The sequence below is a fragment of the Strix uralensis genome, chromosome 5, assembly GCF_047716275.1.
Source record: "Strix uralensis isolate ZFMK-TIS-50842 chromosome 5, bStrUra1, whole genome shotgun sequence".
NCBI classification, from domain to species: Eukaryota; Metazoa; Chordata; class Aves; order Strigiformes; family Strigidae; genus Strix; species Strix uralensis.
The window spans coordinates 79,866,471-79,888,662 of record NC_133976.1 but is presented as its reverse complement, the minus strand read 5'-3'; the positions used below and the strand labels follow the sequence as shown (position 1 = coordinate 79,888,662).

Below are 22,192 nucleotides of genomic sequence, written 5' to 3'. Positions count from 1 at the left end.
CCTCGATTTACCTTCTCTTGCCAAAATTTTCTTCAGTAAATTCTAATTTCTTTGCGCAATGATTACACAAATTGTAATTTCATCTTTCGCTAGACTTCCAGAGTTTTAGACTAGTATAAAAAAACCAAATCAGTGTGTGATCTGTCAGCTGGTTGTGACACGTCTGCAGGCAAAACATAGTAATATATCAAATGACTACAGTGCCTTTCAGCAAGATGCAAGCAGGATACTGCAGACTGTTAAATCCACTTTGCAAGTAAAATTAAGATTATAATTGCTGTCAAAAAAAAAAAATCAAAACACACTCTACCTGCAAGAAAGAAACAAATCTTCCCATCTGTATTTGGCAATCTCCCTCCACCATGCTGGAATCTGTGGCTTAAAAGACAAACATTTGTCACCACTTTCAAAAGCCTGTTTTATACCTGTTAAATTAACATTGAAGCTTGCCCTCCAAGACATTTGTTTGCCATACATGCAGAACTCACTACTATAAGCATACTGATTGACCATTGAAAACTTTTAATTTGGCTTTCCTAAGATGGGCTTATTTATTTTTGAAGTTTTTCTCATTAAAAATTACATTGTTTATAAGTTAGACACAAAGCAGGGAAAAAAGTCTCCATCACCTGAAAGAAAATAAAGAATATGAAATGTAATTCTTTAAAGGCATATATATTCTGCAACTTCATACAAAAGTTTCCATTTTTTTAAGTTTGTATGAAAACACTAGGTATTTATATTGCAAGGAACATTCACTGGTAATTATTTACTGAAAGAATATACTACATCATTAACCAGAAGGAAAAGCTGTGTACCATACAATTTCCTCAAGAATTTGATTTTTTTTTTCCCCTACATATCATCCTGCACAACAGAACTGGCTCATCACCATAGTTTCAAAGAATTACTTGTGTAACAAAGTACACTAACAGGATACTATGAAATACAGTAATTCCATCACCAGCGCCAAATTGTTCCAGTCAGCTGGAGCAGCTGTAATACCCCCTGACAAAATAGAGTCTTTTTAATGTGTTGACAGATTAATGCTCTAGACTTGAGATTTTTCTATAGGGCCACTCCGAGCAAAAATGGCTTACAATTGCAAGTTTACCTACATAAAAATTGCAGGCCTTATGGCTTCATAAAATATGTTCTTTCAGAGCATTCACCAGAGACTAAAGGAGTCTTCATACTTCTGTAAGACGGAGCTCTGGGACAAGATTCTAAATATTGCATGCTTCCCCTTTACACATTTTATGTCACCTTTACTCTTGTTGAGTGCATGTCCAAAAAAACCCTATCCAACTAACTAAAGTTAGAGTAGCCCTAGCCACTGCAAGGACAAGATAAAAAAAAAAAGTGTTTCTTATACAGAAGAAAAAGGCCAGCAGAGTATTTGTTTAAATTTCAACCATCCTCAAGTCAGTAACTTTGCCAGCTGTTCTAAGTAAGCAAGCTTGCTGTTATCAAAGCAGATGCTACAAGGAGGGATATGGAAGTGCAGAACATAAATTTCTGCATTCCTACCTATACACACAGAAGGCTGACCTCTCAGTTCCTGCCATTCTCAAGCACTCCCTGCAGACACATGAGGGACAAACTGCTGCTGCAATATGTTAGTCTGCAACAGTCTGACATTTTTCATGCTAGAGACATGGAGAAGTTTTCAGGGATCCCCTAGTATTGTTTTGGCAGCATATCACTTTCTCTTAAGATATTTAAAACCATGTCTGATAAGAAGTGAGAATCTGCTAAGAAAAAAAAAAAAAAGAAAAAACACCAACCCACACTTTTTCACATTCCTTAACTGAACCACAACAGTCAACTAATACAGCACTTAAAAGAATGATAAAGTCGCCAGCTCGAAGACTGCACATTCCCCAATACTTCTGTCACAGTCAAGGCTCTTGAAAAACTTTTTAAAAGTCCTTGTATAAGACTACTATGAAAAGGCCTTCCCTTTCTCTCAAATTTCTGAAACAGAAAACAAAAGTAGGTGGTATGTCTCTAAATCAACTCATTAATATATTCAGTCCTCAGGACCAAGATGTGTGCTTATTCCCAGACTAGCATCCTTTAAGTGGAAGCTTAAGACCAATCCTTCGGAGGAGTTACCAGTTTAACTCCAAGACAAAAAGCAGCTTTCACTTAAAACTGCTCATGATTTGTCAACTGAATTGACTTACAATCACTTATGTCCCTGTGTTATGCCATGGTCTAAACAGTCGTGTGAGTACTAGTACCTGCACTTGAAGGACAGGTGACATTAACACACTGCAGCTTCTCTTGGAACAAATGATTGCAGAAGTAAAGTAGACAGGACTTGATACAAGTTATTTTTTAATGGTTTTATTACAATCAAATTACAGATTTAACATTTTACTACAACCAATGTAAAATCTAGTCCCAATAGGCTGTAAGTTGGTTTAGGCTGTATTTACTGTGAAAAATAGGTTTTCAACACCATACTTTGAAAAACAGCACCTACAGTATATAAGCTGTACGTTAAACATACAATACAACATCAACAGCCCATGCTCCCTACTTGCCATGTAAATAAGGCTGCAACAAAACTTCCTGTTAATATAACACTTACTGCAAGTAATGGGGCTTTACAGGTAAATCTTGTTGTTAACTTGAGCTAACTCAGGACAGTTACAAGACACTAACATATATCCCTATAACCTCAGAGTCCATTAGTTGGTATTCATTGGTCAAAGATACAGACAATGCATGTATCTGTATTATAAAGTTACACTTATTGTGGCACTTAATATAACCTGAAGCAATAACAAAACTACAAACTTTTACAGTAAAGGGAGCTACTTACCTCCTTCTCCATAAAACAAGAGGCCATTATAAAATTTAGTTTCTGCCTAACAACAAAAGCAGAAATTTGTTTTTTAATAAATAGGATATATGTAATCATACTACAAAAATTATTTAGACATCATATCTTGTTTCTTTACTGCTAAAGAATAAATCTATATATCAGCTTGCCAATCTGCAAACATTTTCACACATAGTAATAAAAGACAGCCAAATTTACCTCATATTTTAACTTCTTGATTTCACAGCAAAGAGCAGCATACACAGTTATTACTTTGTTTAGAACCTAGACTCAAAGGGGGGGGAAAAAAACCACAAAGATTACAAATAGATTCACATTTAGACGGCTTAGTTTTAGCTAGAATAACTCTATTTCTTAAAAAAAAAATTTTTTTTAAGCATACAGCACTTACCTTGTTTTCTGTCTTTATGAGCTCCAGTAAGGAGGACTGTTCGTATGGCAAAAGCTAAAATAAAGGAAAAAAAAAAAAACAACAACGAACAACTTTAGAAAATATTGTTAAAAAACCACATTTACCCAACTAGGTATTCCCTCCCTGCAGTTTAATCTCAAGTAGGGTCAGTAATAAGAGAACAATAATTGCACATTACTGGCAACCTACGCTGCAGGAAACCTCAGCTCTTCACATTTACATGGAAACATCTTTCCTTTCACTCTAAGCAGAAAAGCAAATAACTAGGTATACTATATAGCATTTACAACAAGTTACTTACGAAACTTGGAAAGCAAAAAGCATGGTTATTATGGAGTATGTAGAAAAAACAGCTCAGGAAACCTAAAACATGAATTAAGAATCCCAAATGCAGGAAACAGAATGCATAATGTATATCTGTATGCTGGCACTGACATTTTGTACGGAAGTCAGCCATGATATTGACTAGTTCATATACATCCAGCGCTGTGGTGGCCCTACAGATAATTTACTCAAATTATTCAGACAGAGGATGACTGAGAGTGCACCTTCAGCACAGACAAGTTCCATACAGTAACAAAAGTGCTTTTAAACGATGTCTGCAAATTCAGTGAAGAGAAAAAAATAATTCTCCACAGAGGACAGAGAACTTATGATCAAGGAAATAGCCACCTCTGGAGGACAGAAAATACCATGGCCATTAAGTCAAAACACAACTACAAACACACACAGTTTGCTCTGCCTTCATACAACTATTAGTGAGCTCTTCTGGCACCTCAACCCCCCAGATAAAAACACCAACACCCACAGGGAAGAAGTTTGCTGAAATTAGCCTTCCCAACACATGAAGAACTACAGATTTATTTAAATTCCACTAACATCCAGAAGACTGGAAAGGAATAATATATCTTCTCTTATGATATGCACCAATTTATTAATTACTTGATAATTAAAATAGCATTGAATAGGTTTCTCAAGCACAGAAGTCAACATTTTAAGAGCACAAATGCATCAAGCTTTTACTTCTCAGGGAAGGAGGAAAATAACAGTTGCAATGCATATTAAATATATGAAGACCTTTAATGCAATGGGATCAAGACTGAAGTCCCAAACATCTCCAATAGAGTCATCCAAAGCATCTTCAATTCTCTTCAGCTGAGATGTATATTCCTCAAGAAATTTTCCGTAATTCTTCAACTGCACTTCAGCATGAATTTCTGAGAATTGATAACATTTGTACAGTTTTACAGACTGTTCAGTAAACTGCAATATCAAAAATTCTATTAAAAATTTCATCTGTAGCTATTTAGCTTTAGTACTGCATTCCTTATTTTGCTGCAGCATTTTTCCTTAATACAACTGCATTTTTAATACAAAGTTCTTATTTGTGTAAAAACAATCCTACAACTGAGTATCATTTAAATACTACTTAAAGAATATCAAACACCTAAGCAGTTTGCAGAAAATTATTTTTTAAGTTAAGATCTTAGTTTGAACATATATGTTAACAAACTTAACCACATCAAGATGCTGAGCAAAGAAATGACTGCAGAAATCGTAACACAACAGGTGATTCTACCCATCAGCTGAACCAGTACATATGCAATTCTATTAGAACTTTGAGGCAATGTGTCTAATAATTTCTGCCTGAGTTGTATTAGTAGCAATCCTCTCTCCCTGATACCTCTCAGTATGTTATCTGAGCATTACATGGGTAGTTTATGGCCTTTAATCATTCCCCCCACTTGCAAATTCACATCTTCAAGCAGAACTTTTCTTCTGCTTAGCACCTGGTCATTCAAATGCACAGCTGCCCTGCTACTGTTAGGGTCAAGTAGGTTCAAAAGGCAACACTCAGCTGATCAAACACCAAGAGTGATATTAATTAGCAAAGTAAGACTAAAGACAATTGGTCCACAAAAGTTTCATTCACTCTATCCTGATCTTTTTTCTTTCCACAGTAAGACACTTCCCCCTTCTCCCCCCTCAAATTATATAGAATTACTTAGTTGCATAATCTGACCTACAGTGAATGATTACAGCTCAAGGCTTCTATGCATAGTAAGGAAGTACAGTCCTTTTTCATATGAAGACTAAAGTGTCTTCCCCATAATTAGATAACAAATCTTATAGCTTGTGATCTTCTGCTATTTGTTGAAAACAGGATTATCTAAGAAAGTCAGAGAATGCAAGGCAGCTGAACAACTGAACTTTACTAAACAAGAATTCAACTCTCACGTAGCTTTATACGTGCCCTTTTCACATTTCAGCAAGTAGGCTGCTCTAGAAAGCCATTCTGCATATTTCTGCATCTTCTGCATCTCTTACTCGTCCACATTGCCAATAACTGAGCTGAATGGTAGCTGATGGCTACTTCAGTGGGAGAGCACTGCTGAATCAATTATCACTTAGATTTTTTTTTTGGAGAAAGTATTTGGCTGAGACACTGCACTCAGCATAAGGTGAAGAATGAATAAGGACAAATTAATAAGGAAAAGATGAGAAGTACTATGCACAGGAAGGTTGAGACCGAGAAGGAGAAATGACTGCAGCAAAGTCCTTAACTAATTCTAAACTACCACTTTGAAGCCAGCAGCAATGCCAACCATAAGGGCACGTGGACTGCAAAGCCTAATCCAAGAAGTACAGTAAACTCTCCCACACTAAGTTCTGCTTTAGTGCCACTGGCTTCTACCTGTACCTGCAGCCTAGACAGCACACAGGCACTGTCAAAATACGGTGACAGAATTTCATGTAAATGGATAAGAAGCAAGTGAACAAAAAACTCTCCATCAGCCGTGTGCACTCCAGACACTGATGTGCAGCCCTGGCGTTGCACCATTGTATTATTCTATTCCATCAAATTCATCTCATCTTTCAGGTTCCTTTCAGTGCATCTTCTGGAAGCTCTGCTGCAGAAAACCAGCGATAAGATGCAGAGCCCTGAAAAATGAAGTTTAACTAGGTACCATGTCAGCTTTTTTACTGCTTTACTGATAGAAAATTTGGAGTATGGAGACAGTATTATAGAGGTATGCTGCAGTATTCCCCCCAACCCCATCTCCTCCCTTCACACAAAAGGCAAATGAAGAGCAGAGCAACTGACTGAGATACTGGAGCTTTATAGGAAGAACAGAAAAAGCTTCCAAGTCATACAAGAGTAGGAAATTGGCACTGCTGTTCAAATCAATTCACTATGAAACAGGCAACATCTCTCAAACAAAATCTCGCACCAGTGTTCTGCTAGAGACCCACAAACTATCACCTTCCCAGCAGTCAAATGATGTTGTTTAACAATGCTATAGCTCAACATAACTGATATTAAATATTTCCAAATACTTAACTATTGATAGCCATCAATTTGCCACCCTGTATTGGTCATATAGAAAAGACAGGGGTGAATAATTTCTCACTATTTTAGAGAGACAAGAGAGTGAAAGCTATTAACTAGCCAGAGATTGGCAGGGTTGAATTGATAATAAATGACTTGGAGATGGGGGAAGCTTTTTAAGATGCAGAAAAATTTTCCTAAATAAACTGGCTTACATGGAAAAAGAAATCACAGAAAGCAGGTATCTTCTTTTTCTTCAGAGCAGCACATACACTTCATAAGGTATAATCTGCTTACAATAAAGTTTGATTTAGTTTCTCCTCAGGTGATGAAATGAAGGCATTACAATTGGAATAATGTGAGAGATCTATTCAGCAGTACAGATCCCCCAACTTTTTCCATAAAATCAGCAGTATCAATATGCAGTGGACTTATTGTCACAGCAGGATTTGCAAGTGTTATGTCCATAAATATCTAGGACAGAGATGCAATAAATCAGACTGACTTAGTATCTTGTGTCCTCCATTGCGAACATCGTAATTGCTAAGGGTTAGTGACATAGGTATAAAGTGAAAGCAGACAACAACAGCAAAAAATGTTTTACAAGTCACAGAATTTTTCTTTGGCTTTTCTGTAGGAGAATGTTGTGTGTTGTTCTCAACAGAAGATCAGCCTGTCCACTGTCAAGATGGTGGTAACGAAGCATATTATGTCATGTAAAGTTCTTGTAGCTGCACTTAATGACATGGTCAAACTAGTGGAGATCTGGCATTTTAAGTAAAAGCTATGTTTTCCATTCCACAGCTAGAGAACTGGTAAAAACCTCAGCTCAGGACAGCTTCAGTTTCCACTGAAATCCAGATTAAATGAATATGGGATAAACAGTTTCATCCCTGGGGATAACATTGTATGTGAAACAGTTGGTCCATGAGTGACATATTTTCACAGCAACACCTGGTGTAATTAATTTGGCACAGTCCAATTTACAGTGTGTATTACAGTGTGACAACCATGTATGTTCCCTGTTTAGAAAGTAGGTCACCTCCACAGGCTGAGAAAAACGTGGATTTTGACAGGCACACAAACCCACTGTCAAAGACTTAAGCATCACAAGGTCTTATTTAATTATTTTTTAAAGATGAAACTGCAAGTGACCACCCAACTCCACGCCAGAAAACCTTTTTCAACGGAAGCTGCACACAACTAATTTCGATATGACTTCTCTGACTAACCGAGGAAGCAACTGCAAAAATTTGTGAGCTACGAAATAGGATCGGGAAGGAAACAAACACCATCACCACGACAAGCATCTCCTCCTCCTGCCCAGTTCGTGCAAGAAAAGAAAGTCACGCAAGCCTGTCTGCCCCCTCCCTGCCACACCGGGGGCACTGGAGACGACTCCCCAGAGGGGGTAAAGGATGAAGGGTTGGAAAAGCCGCTCTCCCACCCCAAACAACCTCCGACAAGGGAGAGAATGGTGGGAGGAAAAAAGGTCACCGCGACAGGCCACCCCCGCAGGCCTGACCGGAGGAGGAGCAGCACCCAGCTGGCGGCAGGGGGAAGGGGCACGGCGAGCGCCCGGCTCCCAGCACAGGGCAGGGTCCGTGAGGGAAGCTGGGGAGGGTGACCCCGCTCGGCTTCCACAGCTGCTTCCTCCTGCCCCCTCCCTTCCTCCCTGCCGCTCCCAGCGCGGGGGGGGGGGTGCAGCGCCGTGAGGGGCCAAGAGGGGTCCGGGCGGGGACCAAGGTCTCCTCAGCCCGCGCCTCCCCCCCCCCGCCACCCCGTGGCGGTTCAAGCCGCAGCCCCGCTGGCCGAGCGCCGGCCCCTCCCGCCCCGCCCTCCGCGGGCGCTCACTCTGCGAGCCGTCGTCGAGGCGGTCGAACTCCCAGTCCGGGGAGATGGTCTCCAGCGCCATCGCCAGCGCCCGGCAGCAGCTCCCCCCCCCTGCCCTGACTCAGGCGCACGAGACTTCCTGCCCCGCTCCCGTGCGGCACTCTGGGAAATGGAGGCGGGAGGGGGGGGGCGCGGACTCCGCGAGCAGGAGGCGGGGCGGGAGGCCCTTTGCACACCGCCCCGCCCCGCCCCGCCCCGCCCCGCCCCTGAGCCGCTCCCGCCCGCGGGCACCCTCACGGGAGCGGGTCGGGCAGCGGCGCCTCAGAGGTGCGGTGGGGCAGGGGAGTCCTCGCTCCCCGCTCCTTACTCTGACTGCCCTGCGCCTTTGAGCTGATGGTTTGGGTGAGGCAGGGCCTGTCTCCGACATGCGGGGGCTTTGGGAGCTTTTCTGATGTCCAGGGCCCCAAGCCCCAGCCCGAGTTCCTCGCACCGATTCCACACCTCTGTCACGTTGCGGAGAAGAGGGAAAACTCTGACGGGTACAGTCGATAAAGTGTCACCCCCCCAGCACTTCCCCTTTCTGATGCTGGAGGACGGGAGCGGTGGGAGGAACTATCCCAGCCCTTGGGGAGGGTCTGGAGCTCGGAAACAGCTGCGCGGGGTGACTGCTGCAGGAGTGTCACCTAATCGTCTCACTGTCATTTGTTGCCACATAGAACCGTGAGGTACTTACCTGCATGCGGTCAGTCACTGTTTGTTGGGTTTTTTTGTTTTTCAGAGCCCTAGTGAGTGTAGTATTAGAATAAAAATAGAAGTACTTTGGATAGCAAGAGAAGTAGCCGTTCAGGGCCATTAACAATGGCCACAGCAATTACATTACCGCAGGAGAATCTGTAGCATCAGCAGAAAAGGAAATGGCTTCAAAGGCAGTGTCACCAGGAGCATCAGCAATTTCAGTGAGGAAAGAGCAACAAAAATAGCAACTCCGATGAGAGATGTATCAGTAAGTGCCTGATCAGCCATAAAAGCTGACTCTCTAATGCAGCAGGTCTGAAAATAGCACCTACTATAATTCTTTTCTGATTAAAAGGAATCAATCCTTTGGAATGTATTGATTTAAAAAGCTTCTAGGGAAGAAAGATCTGGTTGGCAGATTTATTGTTGATGAGTTTTTACCTATTTAAAATGCATGCTAAGAATCCAACCCGGGTCTGGGAAAGAAGAGATCAAATTTAGTTTTGTGTGAAATGACATAAACAATTCTTGGAATTACAGTTGTTTTTTATACGGGAGAGAAATCTGCTTTGCCAAATGTTGTCAAATGATCATAATGTAAATATGTCTCCTCCACTCACTGGCTTCTGTGCAAACTAAAGATTTTCATATTGGGGTTTTTAAGTCCCTAGAAGTTTAATTGTGCAGGACACTGACAGCTGGCAGTGAGCACAAGTGTCTGTGACGAGATTAAAAGTATCACACAAAGTGAAACCACAATTTATGCTAGACTTTAAGGACTGCATTCTGTCTACAGCCATGCAGATGCAGCTTTCACTGAACTCAGCGGAGCTACTATACATTTATTCAAAGCCAAGGTATGTCTTCCAGTTTTGAAAAGCAAAACAAAACAATAGAAAACTTCTCTACAAACTGTATATACTTTCTTTGAAACAAATACTATTTCTTCCAGTTATGGAAGACTGCACATAAACAGAGGCTTTCAAGACTGCTTAAAAAGTAGTCACCAGGCTTTTTGTTATCTGTCTCAGAAAAATGTGTCATAGAATCATAGAATACCACATATTCAGGGATCATCTGATCCAACCTTTCTTGGCAAAAGCACAGTCTAGACCAGATGGCCCAGCACCCTGTCCAGCTGAGTCTTAAAAGTCTCCAATGTTGGGGAATCCACCACTTCCCTGGGGAGATTATTCCAGTGGCTGATTGTTCTCACTGTGAAAAATTTTTCTTTTGCATCCAATCAGAATCTCCCCAGGGGGAACTTGTACACAGTAGCCGTCATCTTTTCCATGTGACTTCTTGCAAAAAGGGAGTCTCCATCTTTGTAGCCACTCATTAAATACTGGAACATGGTGATAAGGTCTCCCCTAAGCTTTCTCTTCTCAAGGCTGAACAAACCAAATTCTCTCAGCCTTTCCTCATGTGCCAGACTTCCCAGTCCCTTGATCATCTTTGTGGTCCTTCTCTGGACCCTCTCCAGCCTGCCCACATCTTTTTTGTATAATGGGGACCAAAACTGAACGTGGTATTCCAGGTGTGGCCTGACAAGCGCTGGGTAGAGTGGAGTAAGGACTTCTTTATCTCTGCTGGTGATGCACTTGTTGATGCAACCCAGCATCCCACTGGCTTTCTTTGCAGCAGCACACTGCTCACTCATATTGAGCTTGTGTCCACCAGGACCCCCAGGTCCCTTTCCACAGAGCTGCTCCCCAGCCAGGTAGATCCCAGCCTGTGCTGCACTCCTGGAGTACGTTTTCCCAGGTACAGACCTTACACTTGTCCTTGTTGAGCTTTATAAGGTTCTTGTCAGTCCAGTCTTCCAGCCTATCCAGGTCTTCCCGCAGGGTGGTTCTCCCTTCCGAAGTGTCCACCTCCCAACTCGGTTTGGTATCGTCAGCAAACTTCATCAGGGAACACTTGATCCAGTCACCCAGATCACTTATGCAGATATTAAATAGCATTGGGCTCAATATCCATCCCTGGAGGACCACACTTGTGACAGGTTGCTAGTTTGAAAAAGAGCTACTTACCAGCACCCTCTGGGTGTGGCCTGTCAGACACTTCCCCACCCACCACACAGACCACTTGTCTAGACCGTAACATATCCGTTTCTCTAGGAGGCTGTGGGGAACTGTATGGAAAGCCTTGGAGAAATCCATGTAGACAATGTCGACCGCTCACCCCACATCAACCAAGCATGTTACTTTGTCACAGAAGGTGATCAGGTTTGTCAAGCATGATTTGCCCTTGGTGAATATGGGCTGGCTTTTCCCAGTCACATGCTTCATCTGACTTGTGATAGCCCCCAGGAGGATTCGTTCCATAACTTTCCCAGGGATTGAAGTAAAACAGATGGGCCTGTAATATCCTGTATCCTCCTTTAAGCCCTTCTTGTAGATGGGGGTGACATTAGCCTTCCTCCAGTCTTCTGGGATGTCCCTCAATCTCCACGACTTCTCAAAGATTATGGAGAGCGGCCTCGCAATAACATCAGCCAGCTCTGTTAACACCCTCGGGTGGATAACGTCAGGGCCCATCAATTTGCAGGGGTCAAGCTCCTGTAATAGTTCGTATGCCAGCTCTTCCTTCACTGACAGTGGGTCTGTGTTTGCATTGACTTGGATTTTTGTTCCCAAGGCCTGGGGCCCAACAGTGCTGGTAAAGACAGAGGTGAAGAAAGTGTTGAAAAGCCAGAGGTGAAGAAAGTGTTGAGAACCTCTGCCTCTTCAGCACTGTTGGTGACTAACTCACCTCTCCCGTTTAACAGCAGGCCAATATTTTTATTCTGTTTCTGCTTGTTGTTTAGGTACCTGAAGAACCCTTTCTTGTAGTTTTTGACATGTCTGGACAGTTTCAATTTGAGCTAGGCTTTTGCTTTTCTAACTGCATCTCTGCATGCCCTGGCAATGGCCTTGTAGTTCTCCATGCGTATTTGTCCTCTTTTCCATCTCTGGTACATTTCTCTTTTGGTTCCGAGCAGACTCAGAAGCTCGCAGTTAAGCCAAGGGGGTCTCTGGCTCCGCCTACTTCCCTTACCTTTAAAGGCAATGAACTGTTTTTGTGCTTCCAGGAGAGCATTCCCGAAAAACTCCCAGCACTTGCCAGCTCCTTGGAAGCTTTCTCCATGGAAGCTTGGAAGCTATTCTCCCTGGAAGCTTCCCACGGAGCCCCTCCCAACTGAGCTCTGAGCAAGCTGAAGTTTGCTCTTGTAAAATCTAAAACCTTTGTTTCAGTTCTAACTTTCAGTGTCCTTGAATTCTGCAGGATGATACAAGAGAGAAACTTGTAGAACTGGCACTTGGTAGGACCCTCCCTTCCCCACATCTGAACTGAATTTGTAAAGAGCAAAATACTGTAGGGTTGGTTACTGCAAGGTTGTGAGCTTGTCAAAACCACATGCAAGGTAACCCAACTGGTTGGTCTATACAATGGCCACGCCAAAGAGTCCACCACTGTGATCCCCACAGAATAAACTGATGTAACCCTTATTTTGAGTATGGAAAAAGAAAATTATATTTTAAAGAAATGTATTTAAATAGTGCATTTTTAAAAAAGGAGCAGGAGGCTCCATAGCTGAAAAACTCACGATTAGACAAGTAAGCACACCAGTTACATTTTATGCTGCGGTTCATGATGCAGTTAAATGACTTACTATTGGGTTTTCCTTTGGCTCACTAGGTGGCAGTGGTTTATTGCTTACACTGAAGTTATTTAGGTCAATTCTAGATGCTGCTAGAATTTCTGTTTCCTCTGAAAATCTGATTTAGACTTTATCGCGAAGCTGACTGTTTTAGTGACAGCAAGTCTAGCTCAACTTTGAATGAGAAGTTTTCTGTGCGGTCTTATCAGTGAATGGCTTTATGCTCTTTCCTCATGTGAAAATATTGACATTTTATAAGCACCATTTCTGAAAGCTGGGTGACACTTCTGGCTTCCATTTGTACCAGAAAGCTTTTATTTGGTACAAGCTTATACGAAGTTGCTAAGATTGCTCAAATATCTCTTAGTATCTTCAGATAATAGAGTAGTCAGAAAAATCTTTAGACTTTGTTTAATACAGTGATTTTTGGTAAACTGAATATTACTGAACACAGGCAGAGTTGAGAAAGCAAAAATTTCTTTTGACCATAACAAAATTATCTTGAAAGTAAAACTTCGTATTGGACTTTCACATGAACTGAGTGAAATGTGAATATAAATATGTTCCAACTGAAATTACTTGTTACACTTGAGTACTAGAAAGGGTAGGTGAGAGAATAAAGTCCAAAATACACTAGAATTAATATGATACTATGACCTTTTTATTTATGGAGTGAATCATCTAGGTATCTATGGATTCATAAATCAACAGGGGCTTGATTCCATAAGATGTTAAGAATCTTTTTCCATTTGAAATTACCCCAGTTGGAAATATCATTCAACAGTGGACAATACAGTTACCTGCTATTTTTAAACAGTATGTTTATGATGTTTGAAAGCTTATTGAAAACTTTAACTTAACATTCAAACAGGAACAATTTTATGAAAAAAAACCTGGCGAAAAGCATCCAGGGCAAAAATTGCTTCTCATGTGTACAGTCAATGCTCCATTAAGATTGATAGAATTGTAGTTACTTATAGGAGAAAGAATTTGGCTTGCTGGATCTGCAGGAAACCAACTGCTGTACATTCCTTGTCTGTGGAACATTTAATGCTCAGCTCTCTGAATATTTTAAATAAAATAAAGTTCTTGCTCAGAGTCTTTGTGGCAGGATTCCCAGAAAGGATTTACTATCTGAGATTTGCTTTTTGCAACTCTGTTCCACAAAGATAATGCCAACTTTTGCAGACATAGTTTCTATTCTACTGTATGGAATTTGAGACTTCCATTTATGCATGTAAGGCATCTGCACGTGATAATTCTTTCTACTGGTTAAATTGGTAAAATAATGCCCTTTCCTCATCAAATACATGCCTCCTTTTTGTTACTCTGGAAAAAATGAAACATCAAGCACAAGGTTTTAGATGGCAGAAAATCCATATCAGTAGGTTGTGAAAGCCTTACTATCATGTGGGTGTCTGGCCTGAAATGAAGTTAAGACCCAGTGAAAAAGAAAAAGAAAATCAAGTTTTAAATATAAATGTTGCAGAGATAAAACAAGAAATAACTTTGCCATGAAATCTTGCTTCAGCAAGTGGAAAAACATGAAAAGTTTCTGTTGTATAAAATTTAAGTTGAAACTTGTCGTGCAATTAACGTAGTTAGGGAATAACCAGTACAAAGCCCTACTTCATTTTTTTAAATTACTCAACCTTTAAAACTGGGTGAACTCTAAAGTACTCCTGAGCAATTTGAGTCTGAACTATGACCAAATCTTTATTCATCATGAAAAGCCCCATCAAGGCTGATTTCCAACAACAAAAAGCCTATGCAGAGCTAATTTAGTTGATTACTGAATCCCAGGGCATGATTTTCAAAAGAAAGCAAATCCTGGAAGATTCTGAGCAGTTTCCCAAGCACATCAGTATGTGCACGTACTCGGCGTCCTGTGGAACACAACCCTCCCTAATGATCTTGCCAAGTCTTGATGATATCTTCAAAGACACTGAGTAACTTCTGCTTCACAGAAATCAACAAGGATTTATAATGTTCAGCTGGATTAGGTCTTACATTTGTTCTGTACATTTCTGCACAGACAAACACGTTTTGCTTTGTGAGCATGCGATTGAACAAGCATGTTTAGCTCCTGAATAGTTTTTGTATACATATCCCCCTATCTGTTTTTGCGGCTTGCATCTCTGGAAAATTAGGGAATAGGACAGGGGAAGCCCATGCTGGAAATCTTACTGTGGATAATTGTGGTTTTTTTCAAAGCTAAACGTTGGCTTTAAGAAACAAAGACCAGAACTGGAAGAAAAAAAAACAAGAAAACTTAATGTATAAAATGGGCTCCAAACCAATTGCATAAATTCACACTGATACCACTGGAGTGGAAGATTTCTCCCCAGATTAACAAGAAAATTTGATAATTGCAAGGTACTTTTCTGACTGGGATACAGAAATCAGTGGGGAATACTTTGTGTCACTTTTCCCAAACAACACAAAGCCCAGAGAAGTTCATTGTAGCCATTATAGTATTTAACACTGATGTTGGAGTTCACTATGTCACACAAGACCTATTGCTCATTCTCAGACAGACAGGTCAGCCTCATCATTTTCTGGATGACAAAAATCCTACGATCTGAATTGTCTGTTTATGTTCACACTGATCCTTGAAATTCTAAATAGCCAATTTGTTAAGTGGTTGTCAAAGCCCATGCATATGAGTTCAACACTGATCGTAAGGAAGAAGGTGATGGTATGCAGATTCCATCCTTGCATGTGATTTATCACACCCTTATCTCTGTTCATCTCCCTGCCTCTCGTTACTATGAAATCTAAAGTAAATCCCACATCTTATTCCCCAGTTCTTCTTTATACTGTGATTCTGCTGACAACGGACACCTTCTCTTGTGATTTTTCCCTCTTGTGACCTAACATTTTAGTAGCTTGTGAAGTAAATGGAGATATATTATTGTCTCAATAGGTTTGGAGTTGTGTTTTGGAGATGAAGGTATGCCAACTAATTAAACCCTTGGTGCTTTGCACGTGCATTGTATTGTCTGTGTTGTGTGTGTATAACGAATAGAGCCAGAAGTCATTACAAATTGCTTACCTAGAAAAAACAGGTATTTTGCCGTAAGCCTGTGCGTCAATGGTTAAATGCCAAGTATGTGGTGTTCTAGTTGGAGAGGATTTGGGATCATGAACCAGGATTTGGAGTTTCATGAACTTCAGCAATGCTTGAATCCAGTTCCAAAGTTTGCAGTATAGGACCATTTTGATGACAGCTTTTATAGTAGAAGTTGTTTGCACTCTATTGTACGGAACTTGCACAACTTCCGACAAGTCATAGGAAGACTATACATACACTGAGTTCTCCTACTGCCTGAGGTAGTGAAATAGTTCCTGTAGTAAGGACTAGATGTCTATAATTTTTATTTGAGCAGGTAGTGGTTTTGGTCAGTTGCATGACTGTCTTGTGCATGTGTGTATATAGTCCCTGTATTGCTACAACATGACCTATCAAACTGTGTAATTATTAATCTTTCTAAAAGAAATTAATAATTCTAAAAGATGAACAACAGACATTTCAGACCAACAGTGCTTATAGTAGTTAAATGATGCATTTTAGTCCAACAAAATTGTGTTTTAATGTTTTTATGATACAATTTAAAGAGGGAATATTTAAAAGAAGCACTTTTAATGATGAAATTTGGTAGATTTTATGTGAGATAATTAGAAGATATGATGCCACATACCCATAGAAGCAGCCAGTAACAACAGAATATATACTATTTTTAAAATAAGCCACAAAGCAAAATCTTTTAGCTTTCTTAATAAAAATCTGGAATTAGTACACAACATTCTTTTTAAACCCATAGTACTACAGATACTAGAGAAGGAACCAGTTGTATAACATATTGTTCCCCCTTGTTAATGGGACTCTTTGATGGATTCTACAAGTTTAGTTTTTAATGTCTCAGAGCAAAGAAACTCACTAATTCCCTCAGTTGACTATTCCATAATCTAGTCAATCACCACATACTCCAAAAGATGTCATCATGAGTAGAATATTTGACAAAGTGCGCCAAGTACTCCTTGTCATAGTTTGAGCCCAGAGGGCAACTGAGCACCATGCAGCTGCTCACTCACCCCTTCCCCTTAAGGAATGGGAAGGACAAAAATGAATCAAAATGCTCAGGAATCGAGAGAAGGACAGAGAGGGGTTGCTCACCTATTATGGTCACAGGTAAAAGACAGACTCATTCGGAGAAGAAAACAAGAACATCACTTTATTTCAAACACTAACAAAACCAACACTTAACAGACAGAATGGGACAGTGAGAAGTGTTACTGTATCTTAAAAACATCTCTCTCCACCTCTCCTTTCTTCCTGGCTCAGCTTTGTTCCCAATATTTCTACCTCCTCCCCCAGTGATGCAGGGGCAGGGCATGGGAGTGCAGTCAGTCGGATGCTTCTTCCTGCAAAGGTGGGGGAATCACTCTTCTGCATTCTTCCCCTGCTCCACGTGGAGTCCCTCTCACGGCAGACAGTCCTCCACAAACTTTCTTGCCGTGAGTCCTCCCCACAGGATGCATTCTTCTGGAGATGCTCTGGCGTGGGTCACCTCCACGTGCTGCAAGTCCTCCCAGCACCGAACTACAACAGCGGGGGCTGCTTCTTCCCACGGAGTCCTGGGGGTTCTCCACAGGCCACAGGCGAATCTCGGCTCCTCCAGTGACCTCCATGGGTGGCAGGGGGGTGGCCCTGACATCTCACCATGGGATACAGGGGGGCTCTCTGCTCCAGTACACCTCCCACCCTTCCTCCTCCTTCCTTTCACTGACCTCGGTGTTCACAGAGGTGTCCTTCTTATAACTCATCCTCAAAGTCACCACCCCCTCTCAAGTTTCCCTTCTTAAACATGTTATTGCAGAGGAGCAGCCACCATCGCTAACTGGCTCGGCCTTGGCCAGAGGTGGGTCTGACTTGGAGCCAGGGGAATTTTTGAGAAGCTTCTCACAGGGGTCACTGCTGTAGCCCCCCTCCCCTGCTACCAAAAACCCCTCCACACACACAAACCCAGCACACTCCCCTAGGTTTTTCACCCCATATAGGGGAGATTATAGGAACCGTCTAGTGATTTTCTGTTGAATTTTCATTGCAAAAGTAAAGTCCAGTGGTTTATTTTAATTTAAAAGTTTTTGTTATAAATTCTGTTGATTCCACTTGATGTCACCTGCACTTATGGGACTGCCAGGAGCCTTGAATGAATGACAGGGTATAGTTTTGTCTTGTGTTGCTTCTGACCTCTCTGATGTGGTTCACAGCTCAGCCATACAATGACCAACTTCTCCGGTTTTCCTTCCTTGTTCTCTTGACAGGAACAGGGTGCATTTCCGCCTTTTACCCACCCTTGTCCTTTAAGATTAAGTGTTGCTGGGGCTTAAACCTGACCCAGTTTTCAATGATGCTTATATTCTGCCATGCTATCTACTTTTGCGTTTGCTATTCATACCCCTCTTGGGGTCATTTTCATTTGCCTTCTGTTTCTTTTAGCACTTTGAATTTGTATTTTCAAAATCCTCTCTGCACCTCTGACAAGATTTGTTGTGATTTTAGAAAAGTATTGAAGTTGAAACGTTTCTGTTAATAGACGACCTCAAATGCTCACAGATTTAATTATTAAGTAGGATGAGCCGCTTCAGAAATACCTGGCGATGTTGGTGAAACAGATTTCCATAAAGTCATGAATGTTTTTTAACCTCGTTACCGGCATTTTTGGCATGCAATGACCTAAAAATTAATGCCGGTAATCTCCGTGGTCTTTTGACTGTCGCAGCAGATTAACACCAACCCCTTGCCGACAGCCTCGGCAGAGGGAACAAAGCTGGAGATACCGGCTCCACCGCCTCCGAGGCTGTGAGCGGGCAGGGGCTGCAGTGCCCCCGCGGCAGGGGAGGGGTGGGCCACTGCACGCCCCTCGGCCCGCAAAATGCCGCCCAGGTGGCCGTGGCTCGCGTCCTCGTGGGCCGGGAGCCCCGCACCCCCGTCCCCGCCAGTCCCGGGCGCCGCGGGCAGCAGCGGAGAGGTCGCAGACCCGCCTCCGGGGGCTGCGCCCGGCTGGGGGGAGCTTGCCTGGCTCCCCGCCCCCTCCCCGGGGCTGCGCGGCCCCTGCCACCCCCGCCGCTCCCCCGCCGCCGGGGCCGGTCGCGCCGGGCGGCCGCCAAGGGGGCGGGGGCTGCGGCGGCGGCGGGAGCGGGAGCGGCAGGTGCGGGGCTTCCCCCCTCCGCCCGCCGCGCCGGTCCCCGCGGGCCCGGGCGGGGGCGCGCCGCCGCGGCCGCGGATGCATGAGCTGGCGGGGCGCCAGCGGCATCGGCGCGGGTTGCATCAGACGAGGCGGGCCGCCGCGGCCGCGGAGCCCGCTCGGTCTTCGCCGGGCGGCCGAGGGAGCCGGGGGCCCGGCGGCGCTCCGCAAGATGCTGCGGACAGGCCCCCGGCTGCTGCGGGCGATCAGCACGACGGCCGCGGTGAGTAGTGTGGGGCGGGCAGCGGGGGCCGTGCCCAGGAGCGAGCGGCGGGGGCTGCTCCTCGGCGTGCCGCCCCCGTCGGAGGGCGAGCAGGGGCCGAGCAAGGAGGGGAAAGTGGCGGGAGGAGGCATTTTTCGGGATGTGATGCGTATTGTCTCTGCCGACGTTTTAGGAAAGCGCGTACGGGCACGGGAAGGTCAGGCGGGCTCCGGAGAGGGCTTGGCTTGGGTGCAGAAGCAGCATCTCGCCCGGCTGGGCTGCGGGCGGCATCGCAGCCATCATCTGGGCGCTGCATCTTGCAGGGACGTGCCTGGAAGCTGCAGGGAACAGGCACTAGCGATGCTGTGATAATACCCAGTAATCGTGGGTCGAGAACAATGTGAGTGTGGCTGTTCTCTGCCTCCCTCACGCTGGATTTGCCCTGTGAGAAGCTGAAGGTTGCCTTCTCACTTAGGAGGGACCGTGCCCGTTCCCAGTGCCGGAGAGAAGCCCCATGCTTTGGCCTAGGAAGGCTGTTTAGTTTGTGACCTTCTGACCACCAGTTCCTAGCTCTGGGATGGTGGGTTGCTCAGGGTTAAAGTTGGTGGCCTAAATTCCTCTGCACCCCTCTGGTTTAAGTTTTTTACAGCTCTTCACATTTGTTCCAAGCCATTTTTTTATGTCCTGTTAAATATATATAGACTGCGGAACTCCTGCAAGTAGCTGCTCCCTGAAAGCCTTGCCCAATCCAAATTGTCCAGATGTGTAGGTCTGGCAAGCTGAATGAGGCTGGGAGAAAATTTTTTCTTTCCTAAAGCCTTTGTTTCATGTTTGAATGCTCAGTTTAGTGTGAGGACAGCAGTCCTCCAAAGGTATCTACATGGAAGGCATTAGAATAAAGAGATTTAACACAAGCTCTTTGGAAATGCAATCAGCAGTGCCAAAAAATGAGAATGAATGACTGGTGAGAACGCATGCCTGTAGATGTGTAGATGGCAGAGGAGGCTCTACGATAGGTTTCTATTTGGAGGCACTGGAATTTAGCACATGTAGGGGGATTCTCGATAGAAATAAAGTTGCAGTACTGCTTTTCAAAGGAGGCGTAGTTCTACATTCATTTAAAAAAAGATGTAACATAAAATATTTACTAGCTCCACTAAATTCTTATACAAAAGAAATAAAATATTGTAATCTTTTTGACAGTAAGCTTCATAACCAGAGTAGCAGTTACTAAATGTTAGCCTTCAGGAAACTGATAACCAATTCAATGTTAGACACACACAAAAGAGGCAGTAAAAGAAAATTATTTTTATCTATGAAATAACTATTGTCCTATGGATAGGTTTTGTAACATTAGACTCTTCTGAGAGAAGAAAATGTAGCTCTTGGACTTGTCTTCCATTTTTAGGAACTAGAACTTGACAGGATAGTTACCAGCATTTGTCAGGCTGCTTCTCTGTGCAGTGTTTCGTCCTATTTATTAGTTTTATATTTGGTTAGGTGTTTTGGAGGAAAAAAAGAACCAGAGTGGAAGCAAACATTAAAATACTGTATATCTTTTGATGATCCATTGTAAAATAAATTCCAGTATGGTATAAATAGGTTAAAGAAAAATTAAAAGTTCAGACAATTAAAACAACAGAATTACAATAGAGTGGGCACCAACTTTCTAAATTCTTATCTTTTGGTAGCACTGTCATGACGTTATTATCCTATGATTAGTCATAAAAGAAAGGCCAGATTTCTCTAAGCCACCTGAATTGCATTGTTTGCCACAACTAGGAGTTGGGTAATCTTAAAAAAGTACAGCAAAAAACTCACTCTGATACTACATGACCATTAACTTTCCCATGCATCTGCTAATGAATATTGTAAGTCCGTAGTCAGCCAGGCAACTGCAAAGGAAATCTAGTATAACCTCTTAACATCACTGACAGAAACAATAAAAAGTTTATTCTTTGTAAATTTTTGTATATGTTAGTGATAATGATCCAGTATCCATCTAGCACATTATTCAACAGCAAGATTGTCTTGGTGTTCTTTAATGAGCTTCCTTTCTACAGCTTCTTGACAAATGCTAGTGATGGTACTCTGGCCAAAATGGGCCATTTCTGTAAGAAAGAAAACACCTAACTGCTTTTCATTTCTGTGTAATCTTACAGAACTCTCCATGTTAATTGGGTGTTATGTCCACATTAAGTTCTTCTAAAAGGATTTCCCATTTTCACACCTCTAATTTATCTGAGGTAAAAATGCTTGAGGAGCATTTCCAAAAGAAGGTACAGGGTGGTTGTAGGATCTCGTGCAGTTGCTCAGCTGTAATTTTTCAAATAAAACAAAAACTAAAGGACTGAATTTGTGGTCTGATCATGCAAGCCCCTCCACATATGGGATTTCTTTTCCTTTTTTTTACTCGGTAGAAATCCCATGCATGGCTGACTTGTGGGTTTGGCCCCTGCTTTCTACCGATGGCAGTGCATCAGTTAATGCGCTGCAAACAAATTGCCACGTCTAAGCCAGATGTTAATAGAAATCAAGCAACACACATGTACCATTCACTGGAGAAGTAACTCAAGAATTACTGGTCATAGCACAGTTACCAGATCCATCTTGCAATTGAAATCAATCCCCATCGGAGTAACTTTCTGTAAGTGTGAGACAGCAGAGCTGATTTGTTGCCAGGCTAATATTTTTGTGCACTACAATGAAGAAATGTGACTTGGCCAGTCTGCAATCTTCTCATTTTTGCCAGTTTTATTTTTTTGTTCGTTTGGGAACTGTGTGCTCTGTTCGCTTCTCACCATTTGTTGACTCAGTTCCACAGCTAGCACAAATTAAGCACGTGTAGCTTTGTTGAAACTATGTTGATTTACAGCGGCTCATGATTTGAAACTGGAACTGGTATGCAGTTCCATGTAATATGAGAATCAG

At 42.6% G+C, this 22,192-nt stretch overlaps 2 protein-coding genes across 10 annotated transcripts in view; one reads left to right on the top strand and one right to left on the bottom strand.

Annotated features, from left to right (window-relative positions):
- Positions 1 to 8,558, bottom strand: part of WASHC4 (WASH complex subunit 4) — a 42,426-nt gene extending 33,868 nt beyond the window's left edge. For 3 of the 7 annotated variants that reach the window (XM_074871897.1, XM_074871899.1, XM_074871898.1), the window contains exons 1-6: positions 8,452 to 8,558; positions 4,344 to 4,483; positions 3,246 to 3,299; positions 3,053 to 3,118; positions 2,834 to 2,879; positions 311 to 378 (exon numbers count right to left, since the gene is read on the bottom strand). In XM_074871897.1, coding sequence (XP_074727998.1) covers positions 311 to 378; positions 2,834 to 2,879; positions 3,053 to 3,118; positions 3,246 to 3,299; positions 4,344 to 4,483; positions 8,452 to 8,512 — 435 coding nt within the window. In that variant the 5' untranslated portion in view covers positions 8,513 to 8,558. Of the gene's footprint in view, positions 1 to 310; positions 379 to 2,833; positions 2,880 to 3,052; positions 3,119 to 3,245; positions 3,300 to 4,343; positions 4,484 to 8,451 lie in introns of those variants that run through there. The other 4 variants (XM_074871900.1, XM_074871901.1, XM_074871903.1 and 1 more) reach the window with 4 other exon arrangements.
- Positions 8,559 to 19,098: 10,540 nt separating this feature from the next.
- Positions 19,099 to 22,192, top strand: part of ALDH1L2 (aldehyde dehydrogenase 1 family member L2) — a 35,554-nt gene continuing 32,460 nt past the window's right edge. The window contains exons 1-2 of one of the 3 annotated variants that reach the window (XM_074871891.1): positions 19,099 to 19,155; positions 19,202 to 19,282. In XM_074871891.1, the coding sequence (XP_074727992.1) occupies positions 19,099 to 19,155; positions 19,202 to 19,282 (138 nt within the window). Of the gene's footprint in view, positions 19,283 to 22,192 lie in introns of all 3 variants that reach the window. The other 2 variants (XM_074871890.1, XM_074871889.1) reach the window with 2 other exon arrangements.